Here is a 14,227-nt window from a genome sequence, read left to right on the forward strand (position 1 = left end):
AATGGACAAAAAGGTATTATTAAATTATGTGATTTAACCACAGACACAGAAGCAATAAAATTCGATAAATCAGGATGATCGCGTTATTTGAAATGTGTAATTCTAACTGGAATAAATGTTCTCTACGAACAGCGGTTGCAAGTAATATCCTTGACATACCTGGTTTGCTCTGGCAGCTAAATGCAATGGTGTTTCGCCGCGAACAGTTGGAACATCCGGGCTAGCATCGTGTTGTAATAAATAAATGACAATGTTCATACATCCCATAAAGGCAGCAACATGCAACGGTGTCAAGCCGCTTTCTGTTGTCGCACTAATGCTTGCTCCGTGGCGTAGCAACAATTCTACAACCTTAATGCGATTCTTCTTGCAAGCAATGTGCAGGGGAGTAAATCCATTCAATGCCCTAGCGTTGGCATCAGCATTGCGATCCAATAGCAATTTCGCTACACGCACATGTCCACAGTGAGCGGCTACATGTAATGCGGTAAGATAATCGACTGTCACTTCATCTACCGGTGCTCTATGATACAGTAGAATACGAGCAGCATCCACATGTTCTCCCTGGGCAGCCATGTGCAATGGGGCAAGACCATTTTTAGTTTTAGCGCTTATGGGAGCACCACGTTCAAGTAGCATATCAACCACTTGTTCATGGCCCGAACGTGCAGCACAGTGAAGGGGTGTTAAGCCATCACGGGTTTTGGCTTCGATATTTGCTCCCTTCTCCAAAAGCAATGAAACCATATTTGTTTTGCCCCATTTAGCAGCCACATGAAGTGGACTAATGTTATGTTTAGCCGAAAAGTTAACGTCGGCTCCTTTTTGTATTAATAGATTTGCAATAGCTTGATTGCCGTAATGCGAGGCAATGTGCAAGGGAGTAAAGCCAGATTTGGAAGTTACATCAGGATTATGATCATTCTATAAGAAAGAAAATAAACATTATGTATATTGGCATAGTATAAAAATTCCGACTGTATTTGCAAAACAATCTCGAAAGTAACTCTTAAAACTGAAACTAACAATTGGGAAAGAATAAGAATAAATAACAAAAAATGAATAACAATATTTTCACTATGATCGGAACAGTATATTTGTTTTTTAGGAAATAAATATTTTTGGGTAAAACGCTCCAGGCCCCACAACATGGTTGCAATCTAATACGTTTAGCCCACCAATTAATTATTATGCAAGCCACACATAATACAACTGGTTGTACAACTTGTTTGTGTATCGTTGTATCGTTTGTGGCCCGGTTGTACGAAGTTGTCTCTCGGTTGTATAAAAAAATCAAAATTTTTTGATATTTGGCATGTTGTACCAACTGATTGTAACGTTTGTGGGCATGGAATAAAATGGAATTTCAAAAATTAATAATAAATACAAGCTATTATAGAGTATGAATTCTATTATAGAGTATGATTTTTTCCGGTGTCATCTTAACTCAAATAAACTCTACGAAAAGTAAAATTGCGTAAAGTTTTGTACACAAAGTTGTATCGTTTGTGACCGAAACACACAATTTGAGTACTCTCCAAGTTGTACAACCAGTTGTATCGTGTGTGGCTTGCATTAAACTATAATGGAGCAGTATTTAAAATATTCTAAAGCTCCGATTCAAATGAAACCTCTTCCAAAATTAAAGGGAACCTTTGGTTTTATATTATAAGTAGTAATAATAGTAGACTAAGGCGGTAAAGCACTGAAATAGATGTCTATGGCCCGCTTTCTGTCAGAATGATTTATTTGACATTCTCAAAATGGATTAAAAAGCACGAAAGGTGCATGAAAAACATTTTCTTTAAAAAAATGAGCAAATTGTTCAATATTCAAGAGCGAAATTTGGTCAATATCTTCAATGGGTGCCCCGCGGTGTACATTTTTCCAAACATTAATTTTGATTGTTCAAAACAATATATAAAAATACTAAATTGGCAAAGGTCGGCCACACTCAAAAACAATTGGTGTCTCTACCGTACCTTTTATTGGACCATGGCAATTTTTTTATGCATGTACAAATTCCAATAAATAAATACTTAGTAACATGCATGGTACCATGGTATAGTGAAGACTAGGTAGGTTAACTGTAATGTCAGAATTACTATCAAAACAATCAAAAAACTAAACAACTTGTTGCATTGATTGTGAATGAATAATTGAAAACTGAATGAAAGGTCAAAATTTATTTTCAAAATCTATATATTCTATGTATCTCTAAAGGTTTATTTTTATAAACTTCAAATACGAAACTTGAATAAAAACATTCGGTGAGTAATGTTGCTAAAATCATCAAAATTCCGAAAATAGAGAGGTACCGTTATATATACGAAGACGTGGACCTGCACAGACAATTTTCTGTCATAGGCTGTAGTATTCATTACAAAATTCAAACACCAAATTTGAAACATTTCCGGTGAATAATGTAGCTTAAATCACCAAAATACCGAAAAAAGAGGGTACCATTATATGGGGGCTATACCAAAACGTGGACCTACATCACCCATTTTCAATACCAAAAGTCCTGAAGACATAATACACATTTGAGCAAAATTTTATCAACCTACTTCATTTCGTTCGGAAGCTAGATTGATTTCCACAGACGGGCAGACGGACGGGAAGAGCTAAATCGACATAGAATGTTATGCTGATCAAGAATATATATACTTTGTGGGGTCTAAATGTATATTTCTAAGTGTTACAAACGGAATGACAAACTTAATTTACCATACAATGGTGGAGGGTACAAAAATTAAAATCATATGGTATCATAGCCCCACCGCCATAGTAACATGGTACAATAAGGAGGTAGAACAGCTTCGTAAAACTATAGAAATACACACTTAATCAGATGCAACAAGTTGTTTTCATTTTTTTTTTATAATTTTCTCATAAGTAATATAGGTAAAAAAGCACAAAAAATAAATGAAAAACTTGGATTTTATTTCAAAAATATGATCCAAACTGTTTAATTTTCAAGTCCATGCGAAAAGTGATAAATATCTTTAAAATATTTGGTTTTTATTTTTCAAAACAATCTGGTAGCTGTAGCATAACTTTTTATTGTACCATGCTTAGTAATGTAAATCAAAACTGGATTTTTCTAATGTTAGTATAGTCTTAGAAATATTTCATTTTAATAGCTTCCCCAAGTTTTAACATCAAGAATCATTGAAAATATATTTAAATTAGTTGCATTTCAATATATTGTATAAAATTATAAAATAGCTTCGTCCAACTTGTAACAAATTAATGGAAAATTAAATTTTAGTTCGAAATCATATAGTTTGAACTGAATTAATGCATACCGAATACCTTGGCAAAAAAACATAGTTTGCAGACATTTTAAGAGATCAAACACTTGTTTTATTTCAATTGGAAAGGGTTCGATTGCAACTAGAAATTATCTCATTTAATTTGGTTAAGGTTTCAGTTCTGTTGGCATAGTTTAATTTAGTAAATTAGTTTGTGTAAATGTTTTGAATTGTATTCTTCATTTTTGAGACTATGTAAACAATATCAAAGAGTATATTAGCATAAAGTATTTTGCCTATTCGAGATTATTTTCAACTAACATCAATTCATTTAGCAAATTCAACTTACATCCAAAAGCAATGTAGCTGCTTTTACATCATCTTTCTTGGCAGCAATGTGCAAGGCTGGTAATCTAACCTTGCCTCGGGTGTCACTTTCTAATAAAACAGCCACAACCTTATCGTGACCTTGTTGCATTGCCACGGCCAATGGAGTGAATCCATCTTCAGTGGCTAAACTCTGATTGGCGCCATTTGACAATAATAATTTCACCACCGAATCGTGATTTTCCTGGGCAGCCATGTACAACGGTGTAAAACCATTCTGTGATTGTACATTAACGGAGGCGCCATGTTGTAATAACAATTTTACAACTTCCTCCTGACCTGCCAACGAAGCAATATGCAAAGCAGTGTTACCCTTCTTGGTTGCACTGTCGACAATTGCGCCACGTCTCAGTAACTCTGAGACGACGTGAACGTGACCATCCTTGGACGCCAAATGCAATGCGTTCAATCCATTCTGCAATAATAAAAAGTCAAGTTAATAATTGCTATTGCCTGTTCGGATTTTTGGTTTATTATTTAACTTACCGCATTACTGGTGTTAATGTCAATGTTATTCTTCAAGTGTTCGAGAACTTTGTCCATGTTGCCAGCTCTGGCTGCTCGCAGAAACGATGTGTTTCCATCGCCCTGAAATACATAGAAAAAAATAATTCAATTAACAAACAATGCAAGAAAAGTTTAAAATTAATTGTCACTCAGATCGAGTCACACAATGTAGAGATGTAATCAAGCAAAACTCTCCACATAATTCGACAATAGCTATTCATATAAACTATTTTTATTGATGATAATCCGCCGCACTTGAACTCGAAAAACTTTTATTAATTTGATATAGTCGGTAAACATTTTCTCAGATCACGGAATTAAGACTTGATGAATTTTGTTCCACACATTTCGAATTAGCTTCCATTAGGAGATGGTATTGCAATTATGGGAATTTGTGTGGGTTATTATGCCTCTATTGATTTATTTTTATTATTTTTTAGTAGTCTCAACTGGGAAGCCTTTTATAGCTCGATTTATAATAGTGTAGTGTGATAACTATTTATAAGATTTCTACTTGGTATTGAGTACTTTATAAATAGTATTTATTGGTCTTGGAGAGAAATACAACAATATATCAAAAGATACTTTTATCATTCATTGGTTGGATCTTTATATTTTCTTCTTTTTTTATCTTTAATTAACTAAGTGAATTGATAAAAATATTTCCAATGGTTCAATTACTTTTACAGAATTAATTACGCCTTTCTTGACCTATCCATAGCTAATGGGAAAATGTATAGAACAATAGTAATTTTGTTAAATCTTTCTGACTTGACTTATGTATTGCAACCCCCATCTAATAAGCTTATCTCGAAAAATCAATAGCACATATGCTTAAAGAGTGTAATATCTCAAAAAACAAGGCTGGAGAAAAACGTATTTTAAAAAACGTAAATTAAAAAAAAAATAAATAAAAATAATACGTTTATGTTGTTAGACACTTATTGGCAGAAATATCAGTGTCATATTTCTGTGAAAGATCAAGCTTGATTTAGGACATTTAAATGATTCGTATACTCAATATACTGTTTTATTGATTTTTTTCAAACTCCAAGAAAAAAAGTTGTTCCATGGATATCAAAATGAAAATTTGATAGAAATGTAATGTAATGGGCAAAAAAGCAATATGTAATTAGCTGTGAGTCGCTCTTTATTAAACATACTTTTACATGAAAAATTCTTCCATTTTCAAAGTAAACAGACATCAATCCTGTATAACACAATCAGATGATTTGTCAAACTCTCTGTAAAATAACTTTCAAGACACCTCTTTTATGCAGAACTTTTGTGATAACAGAAGAATTTCAGTAAAGATTTGCAACAATGATTACTTTTTTTGTTTTTTTTTTTTTTTTTTGGGTAACCAGACGGACTATTATGTATGCAAGTTTCCACTTTTTTCACAGAAATCTATAGTTGTTTTCGTAAACGCTCATCTTTTCAAATTTCAATGACTTGATTTTTGTATGGATCTCTATACTTTTCTAATATCACATTCAGATTTCAAAACCAATTTTTCGCCCAATCGAAGTAATACAAGTTAAAGGACAATACGTCGATGTCCATGTTTAATAGAATTATCGTTTACCTAGCATTTATGATTATAATGGGCAGATAGATAATAAGTTCTGTGTTTTTCGTGTTAAGTAAATTTAAACATGGACTTGTCTGACTCTATGTGTTTTGATTTCCTAGAAAATTTTCATTAAAACTCCATCTTCTTTAAAAGTATTTTGAAAGTACCCACGGTCCGATTGGAATTGTTTTTAATCCTTCCACGTGACCATGTTTAGAAAGTTATACCTAAAAAATATTCATATGTATTTTTATTGAAAGGTGTAAACATGGTACCGCCAGAAAGGTTGTTTAATTTCAAAGGCGCCCGGAACAAGAGTAAATGGAATGTTGGAACACAGAATCCAAGAATCAGAATCCAGAATCCACAAATTGTAACGTTGAAAATATGATTCTTTATTCGAAGTAATTTCAAATTGTTTTCTTTTTTTGCTTTGTTCAAAGCAATATAGAAACATATACAAACTGCAAAAAATGTATTTAGGAGTTAGCTTTATTCTACCTCCTGTTATTGCACCATGTCTATGAAAAATAAGAACATTTATCAACACATTTGTACATATCCTACACATTATGATGTTCCAAAATCCACTATACATCTTTAACAAGTTATTGACAAGGAAGACTAGCCAAACATCTGAAACCGATTTGGAAAATTATTTCCACGTTTTTTTTTTTTTTTTTTGTATACTTAGCAAATACTGAAAATATTTTGAAAATCAACGAAATCCTTTTGGTAACATCATGACCTAAGTTTGCTGTCAAAAGGCATATTGCGGTTTTTTTATTTTCAAAAGTTGTCTTCTTGGCCTACTTTATATAGGCCTTAGTTCAAATGTATTGTTATCGTTTTTGTATCCGATGTTGGAATAAATGGTAAAACCATTCGAATTCGAAGGAAAATCGCGAACGTGTTCCAATGTTGACCTACAAAGTTAGGTACAATATGACCTCTACTGATAAGCAAAAATCTAGCCAAAGCTATTGACAATAAAACACCTGTTTAACAGCTTGCTAACATTGGGTGGGAAAGCAGGTGGATTAAAATTGAAACAAACACCCACCCCTACAACATTTAAACTTTTCACACACATAATATACAACAAAAAAGAAAAAAAAAACACATCGTGTACATATGCTGTGTTTACGGTCGGCTGTAGTTGTATCGTGAAACACATGATTCCATTTCCGGCATTGGTAAGTCTTTCGCCTGTGTGCGCAAACGTTTGTTTATAATTTTTATTTTCGAAATCTGCACGCGAACTACCCTTCATTTTTCGAAGAATGGCGTCATTATTTTGAAAGAGAAAATAAAATAAACAAACTCCAACACAAAAACCTGCGAGAAGGAGAGAACATTTCGATTACTGAGTGGTGAGAAGAGCGACTGGAATATGGGAAACATGCTAATGTTGTTTCCAATAAGAGCCACTCGATTTGGTTGACAAGAATGCGATTGGTCAACATTGAATGTGGATTTTAGAATATACGAAAATCCAATCGATCGGGTTTTAAAAAGGTTGTCTTTTTTATTTTGATTTAAATAAAAAGTGTTTTCTTTGTAGCAAGAAAACAAATTCTGGTATAACAAGAAATTATTAATGCAAAACTAACAATTTCCAGTTCCATTTTTTTGAACACCGAAGAAGAGTCGTTCAGTTAAAAAAAAAAAAAAAAAAAAAAAGAAAAAAACACCAGAATGCTAATGTTTGTTGTAGGCGAATCGAAGCCATTGAATGATGTTTAGATTGTACTGAAGTTGTAATATAGCGTAGGTAACCTTGATACAAAGAACAAGTCCTAATGGATAGTTTATTAATTTCTATCTATCTAATATCGATTACGTAATGTGCGTGTTTACTCAACCATCTGAACTTTGATATTTAACCTTGATAACCCCGATAATTGAATGATGCTTGTCTGCCTAGGGAATATGTAAAAAACCAACAATTCGTTGTTGTTAAAAATTTGAACTCGTGCAAATCTTTTACTGGAAAATTTCGAAACATACTGACGAAATGAAGGGGATTTTTTCCGATTTCGCAAATCCCATATATGGATGATTGGTCTATACTATATGATTTTATTTAGGTTAGTTCGAATTCAACAGAGCTATTTTTATATATATTAAATCACGTAATCCCCAACCAAACTAGCCACCCATTTAACGTCGGTTGCTTTGTCGAACACCTCGACTTCGCCTGACAGCAAACACTACACTGTACACTGACATGAGTCATGAATTATGTAATGCATGTAGTATTAGTTTCCTTTTTTATTAATCCAAAGAAAAAATAGGCCCACAACTGGGCAATAATTATTTCGTGCACTCTCCAAATTTGGGACATTAAAAAAGTTTATCTGTCAGCTTGTATGTGGTACGAGGCGCGACACACATGCAACCCATATAAAAAACCACACCCTTCCAAAGACAATTTTTAACCACCAACTGCAAAAGGTGTTATATTTAGTAACTGCTTCAAATAGTAATTTTAACCAAAATAAGCACATTCTTTCTCGAATAAATGTAAATCAAATTGGGTAGAATTTAGTTAAAATTTGTTAATTTTTTTCTAACCTTAAAAGTTTTAACGTATATCTGAAATATCTCAAAACCTTTTCTATTCAATTCAATCAATTCAATTACAAAATTATGCCTTTGCCTGCATTGAAAACGAATGCTTTTCATTAATATGAAACTAAAATAACTACTTTTAAATTTTCAATCAGTCCGTGAAAAATCGATAGCCATTAAGAAAAGAAAAAAATGGATGCCAGCCATCATGGCTGCCAGACGACTATTGTGTGTATTCCTTGAAATTTTTGCAATTGGGAAAAGTTGAAATTGACTCTGTTATTAGAAATTAACAATGGAATTGTAAATACCTGTGTTCCGTTTTCGGTAACCATTTTGTTTAAATCTAAGGTTTTGTTTTTTCTTTATATTTGGTCTTTATAAAATTTTGTTAAAATATTATTGGTTCACTTTCTTCTATGGTATAGAGAAATTGTGTAAGCGTATGTCGTCACTGCTGCGGTAGCTGCTTAGTCATATTTTTTCTTTGCTTTTACTTAAGATTTAAAATGGATTTTTTGTTTTATAAAATTTCTTTTGTTTTTTTTTTTGTTATTTAACACAAATTGGCATCAATTGGTGCATTAAAACGTATTATTGAACATTTGAAATGGGAAAAAATAATTTTTTCACTTTTCTATATACTATTAAGGTATATGCACTATAATATGTATGCAGAGACATATATATATATGGCTGTAGGTAGTATGCGCGAATGTGTGTCCTTTTGTTAGGGGTGTGTTTGAGTGTGTATATGCATAAAGGAAGATGTATTTTTTTGTTCTATTTTAATTCACTTGTTATTTTCACTTGGTTTTTAGTTATTTCGATTTGCTTCCGTTTAGCTCAAAATGTAACTCCAGACTGGTTAGAATTCCAACTTGAAAATGTCCTGTAAGCCTACATCAACTCTTTTTGACAGCAGGATTCCCAATGTCCTGCGCAGTGAGCACTTCGTATTGGAACATTTTGAATTGGATTTTTCCAACATTACTAAGGGTTGTTTCTGAAAAAATGGGGTGGTTTTGTTGTTTTCCCGTTCGACTTGTGTGACGAACGTAATTCGAAGAGAAATAAAAACAAGCACGTGTTATTGTTTTGATTACAATTACCGGCAGCAGTTGGTTGGCTTTGTGAAAAATATATGGGAAACCATCAACGCATGCATTTAGAGTTGTGTGACGATGATTGTGTTTAGTTTTTTTTTTTTTTTTTTTTGGAACCATTTCTATGATATATGTCATCCGCAATAAAACTTGGAAAATTCGCAGCTTTTATTTAAGTCGAAGTAAAAGTGATGACATCAGTCTAAAGGTGGGAGGAAAGTTAGTTAGTTCCTGATGTATGTATTACTATTTATGAGTACCTCGATCCCAATAGTAGAGGTAAAATGTTCATCATCTTAAAAAGCAGATGTGAAAGGTTGGCTCAAAGAAGAAGAGCTGGTACACGTAAAATATTCAAATAAATGTAACAAATTTCAAGTGTGCCAGGGCCCCCACCATGCGAATGTTCCTGTATTGAAAGTATTAGCGTGAACTATTTCATCTAATTTTTCAATAAATACGTTTCTTTTTAACTAAAACTATAGCAATTTATATTGTAATAAAATCCTAGTTCGTGCCCATCAGCATTAATTTATTTGAACTTGTTCTATATGAAGTACTGATATTCATATTATTTCAATGGCAGCTTTTTTTTTTAAATATCTCTTTAAATGAACGTATCAAAAAGGTAGAAAAAAGGTTTTTTTTAAAAATTTAATACCGATACAAGAGACATGATCGAAAAGCAAAATAAAAATAGACCTATGCAAAAAGATGTCAATGACATAGACGTATAAATATAGGACACATTACAGAGTCATCCAGGTGGATTTTTGGCCGTTGTTATGGTAATAACGTAGTTCAACTATTTGGTTCACTCAAAACTGTGTTCATCCTGCTTCTCTACAATGTATGAATTTTGTGTTATTTAAATGTCTCTGTTGTGAGCATCGCCTCAACGTATTTAGATATAACTGTAGCTCCGATGTTTATGCATACAGGGTGAGATGAACAAACTGCAAATAACTTCAGACTGCTATCATTTTCAAGCCACTCGTTCTACAGCTGTTAAAATTATTACAGTGACAGCTCAATATATTGGTTACAAGCATTTTTCATTTAGGAAGAATTTTCCAGAAAAAAGTTATTCGTGATGCAATTCAAGCGTGTAGTGTGATTTCTTTATATTTGGGTGGAAAACCACAAGTGGCTATCGTTGGAGCACTCCAGCGTTTAAATGTGCATAATTCTTTTGTGTCTCGTACCATCGCTCGTTACCGTGATACTGGTAGCGTAGCCGGACGTCAAGGAAGTAGACGGAAGAAAACAGCAACATCTGCAGAAATGATTCGAAAAGTAATAAAGCGACTTGATCGAAACCCTCGTCGCAATGGCCGAAAAATGGCTCGTGAGCTGAACATATCGCAATATTCCATTCGGCAAATATTGAAAAAGGAGCTCGGGGTAAAGCCATTGAAATTAAAGAAGAAGAACTTACACCGCAACAGAAAGAAAATAGACTCAGAAGAGCTAAAGAGTAGCTTCGCTTAGTCGAAAGTGGTGAAAAGCCGAATTTGGATTTCTCCGATGAGCAAACATTCGTTGTCCAGCAGTTTGTAAACAAACAAAATGATCGTGTTTACTTGCCAGAAAGGTCAGCTGAAAATGTGCATCTTCAGTTTGCAACCATAACTCAAGCGCCGGCCATGGTGATGGTGTGGGCCGCCATAACAGCCGATGGTCGCTCTCCGCTCATGTTAATCGACCGTGGCATCAGCCGAATACTATCGCGAAAAAAGCCTTGGGAACGCAAACATTTTGGACATTCCAACAGGACTCAGCACCATCGCACTCTGCACTCAATGGTTACAAAATGAGGTTCCCTGCGCACAATGGCCACCAAACAATCCGTTGGACTATTGTGTCTGGAGTATTTTGGAAAGCAATGTTGGCACTAAATAATACCAAAGTGTCGATCGCCTTAAGCAAGCGCTTCGTCGGGAATGGGCCAAAATACCGCAGAGCAACATTCGGTGACCAATTCGAACAAATATAAAGTTATTCTAAAATTTGATGCTATATCCGACATTTTTTGCTTTCATTCAATAAAATTTAAAAAAAATGTAAAAATTATGGCGTTTGAATTTGTTGCAGTTTTTTAATCTCACCGTGTTTGTTTCAGAAAAGCAGAGTCTAAAAGTTTTTACTACGATAACCGATTTTCCCTTTATGATATCGGAGAAAAATGCAAAACCAAAAGAATTGGATTCTTGCAGGTTCTGGAACGGACCAATATAATGCACAGAAAGATCAAAAATTGCAATAGCTGGATTAAATATTTTTGTTGTTGCAACATCATCGATGTACAATTATTTGCAAAATATTTCTGACATTCATCAACAAATATGCAAGAAAAATGTAAATATAAGCTGACTACCTGACTATAAGCTGATGGTACCCTTTATGTTTCTATGTTGATTACATTCACCATAACTGTTTTATGAAACTATATGTTTTTAAAATACTAGACCCAACTTTATTGACAGATCTATTAAGGTGTGGTTATACATATATAATAACAATTATGAACATATTTAGCTGCACACCCAAAAAAAATAATTCAAATAATTCAAATAATTCATATCTTCAAAATAAAATTTGACTTCCATATGTCCGATTACTGAGATCTCAATTCCACATCACAGCGATTCTACTGAAAGGTATTTGATCTCCTCATTTAAAATGTCATATGCCTAATACAGACATGCAACTTTTGGTTTGGGGCTATACCTTATTCTACGACATAAAATGTATAAGAGGAAATCCATCACAACTTATGTTAAATGATAAAATAAAAAACAAGATATGTACTCATTTCAATTATTCTAAAGCGCAACTTATTTGTAGAAGAAAGACCCATTATATATATATATATTCGTGTGTGGCTTACATTCAACATTGTTTTTTATGTATTTCGGAGGCTAATTGGAGTTCTTGGGAGAATTTGCTACTTATGTTGGAGAAAAGGAATTTGGTGAGATGCTGTTTGGTGGCAGTAATAGTGCCTAAATTAACATCGGCCAAAGGCTTCTTCTACGCATGGATGTTAAGTATTGCCATTGCTGACGCCGACCAGCCGGATCTTGCTGCCTGATGCTACTGCTGTTGACTGTAAAGTGTGAAAACCCAACACATTTATGTGCAGAACGGTTCTGTTTTTTATACATGAGGGTTAATTATTACGTTTATCATTCCATTGGTAACTCTTAGAATTAAACGTTTTAGATCCCATAAAATATATATATTCTGCCGATATCACTCTAGCATCCGAATGCGGTACCGTCCGGAAATATTGATGTTAATTGGCCGTTTGTGTTGAAATTGGGGAAACACATTCTTGCACAGAACTGCCTCAACAGGTCCAAATTGTGTCATAGACCACTTATAACGATGCCTCACTGTAATCGGTATTTTGATGAATTCAAATAGAATTGTTGAAAAATGGTATTTGGAATTCAAATAGGTAACACTTGCTCTAGTAGAATATTGTCTGCGCAGATTTACATTTTCGATAATTCCGATTAGTCAGCATATGACCCTTTGAGAAGGAATTACGACATTCGGCAACGATTTGTTGGTTGAAAATACTGGATGTGCGGAGTTTTAGGAACATCGTCCATTGATTTCACACATTTCGGGAGTTATTATTTAAAATGTAGGTAGGCACCAGGCGGACGGATACATCGAAATCCCCAATTTCCCAAATAGATGTTTGTTTTTTTATTTATTTATTTATGTTTTTCAAATCAAAACTATTTGTCATCATGACTTTTTGCAACCTGTTTTTGTCAAAAAAAAGTTGATATCACTTGAATCGTTCGTGTTCAAACATATTCGTTTTTATTTGGGTTTTTATAAATATTTTGGAAGCTCTCGTCCCAATAAATTCAAAATTCATCAAAAAATTGTAAAATAAAACTGAAAAATTTCGAGAAAATATTTGAAGAATATGGACCAGCAAGGTGCGCCAGCAAAATCTTGATGTGTTAAAATAGTTCATAAGTTTATTCCTTATCATACGCAATTTGATTGATTCTGTAACAAAGGGCCAATTTCTGTTCAAAACAAAGGTACTCTTCCTATAGTTTTTACTGACATCGTTTGTATTTTTTCATCACAAAAACCAAAAATAGAAGGGGAAAAAGCTTTCTTGGGTTTGACACTGACAGTAAAAAAACATGTACAACAAAACCCCAAAATATATATTCTTTCGCCAAATTTCCAAACAAAAGGAAAACGTATTGTTACAAAAAACAGGCTGTTAGTTTCTATAGCAACACTGTTGTTCTTTTAAAATGTTAGTTGTTGTGGCTGATACATACACCTTATTAATCCACCTTGTAAAGGACTAAGTATACCACTCGTTTTCTTAAAATGATATATGACCATCCGTGGTTATATTTTACGAAACGAATACATCATTTGGCATGATTTGAGCTTGTTCTGCAAAACGTTTGGAAGCGATCAGATGAATAGTAGACTGCTTTCTAGCTGCACCACGCCCTTGTATAAACCATGTTTTCTTTCCGGAATTGCTTGAATTCACTACTAGCCAAAGAGGCTTTAAACATTTTGCTAGGTCACTAATAAATTAGGGGTTTCCGAATTTAGCAATAACACAGTGATTAAGCCAGACATCTGCGAAATAATTAAATTAGAAACGCATCACGACAATGCCTCACAAATTCCAGGACAAATTATAGCCTATGTAACAAAAGTAATTGTGCCGCAAATGACCAGAAAGACAATTTTATATATCTTTTCTCGCAAAATTCCCTAAAGATTCATTTTGTTGGGTTTTTGTCAGAAATAATTATTGCAAA

General features: G+C 33.5%; 1 protein-coding gene across 12 annotated transcripts in view; it reads right to left on the bottom strand.

Annotated features, from left to right (window-relative positions):
* Window positions 1-14,227, bottom strand: part of LOC101900112 (ankyrin-3) — a 156,623-nt gene that overhangs the window by 130,189 nt on the left and 12,207 nt on the right. For 8 of the 12 annotated variants that reach the window (XM_059131863.1, XM_059131859.1, XM_059131860.1 and 5 more), the window contains exons 2-4: window positions 4,128-4,229; window positions 3,604-4,056; window positions 160-924 (exon numbers count right to left, since the gene is read on the bottom strand). In XM_059131863.1, the coding sequence (XP_058987846.1) occupies window positions 160-924; window positions 3,604-4,056; window positions 4,128-4,229 (1,320 nt within the window). Of the gene's footprint in view, window positions 1-159; window positions 925-3,603; window positions 4,057-4,127; window positions 4,230-8,609; window positions 8,795-14,227 lie in introns of those variants that run through there. The other 4 variants (XM_059131867.1, XM_059131866.1, XM_005189411.4 and 1 more) reach the window with 1 other exon arrangement.

Source organism: Musca domestica, unplaced genomic scaffold (genome assembly GCF_030504385.1).
Source record: "Musca domestica strain aabys unplaced genomic scaffold, Musca_domestica.polishedcontigs.V.1.1 9, whole genome shotgun sequence".
Lineage (NCBI taxonomy): Eukaryota > Metazoa > Arthropoda > Insecta > Diptera > Muscidae > Musca > Musca domestica.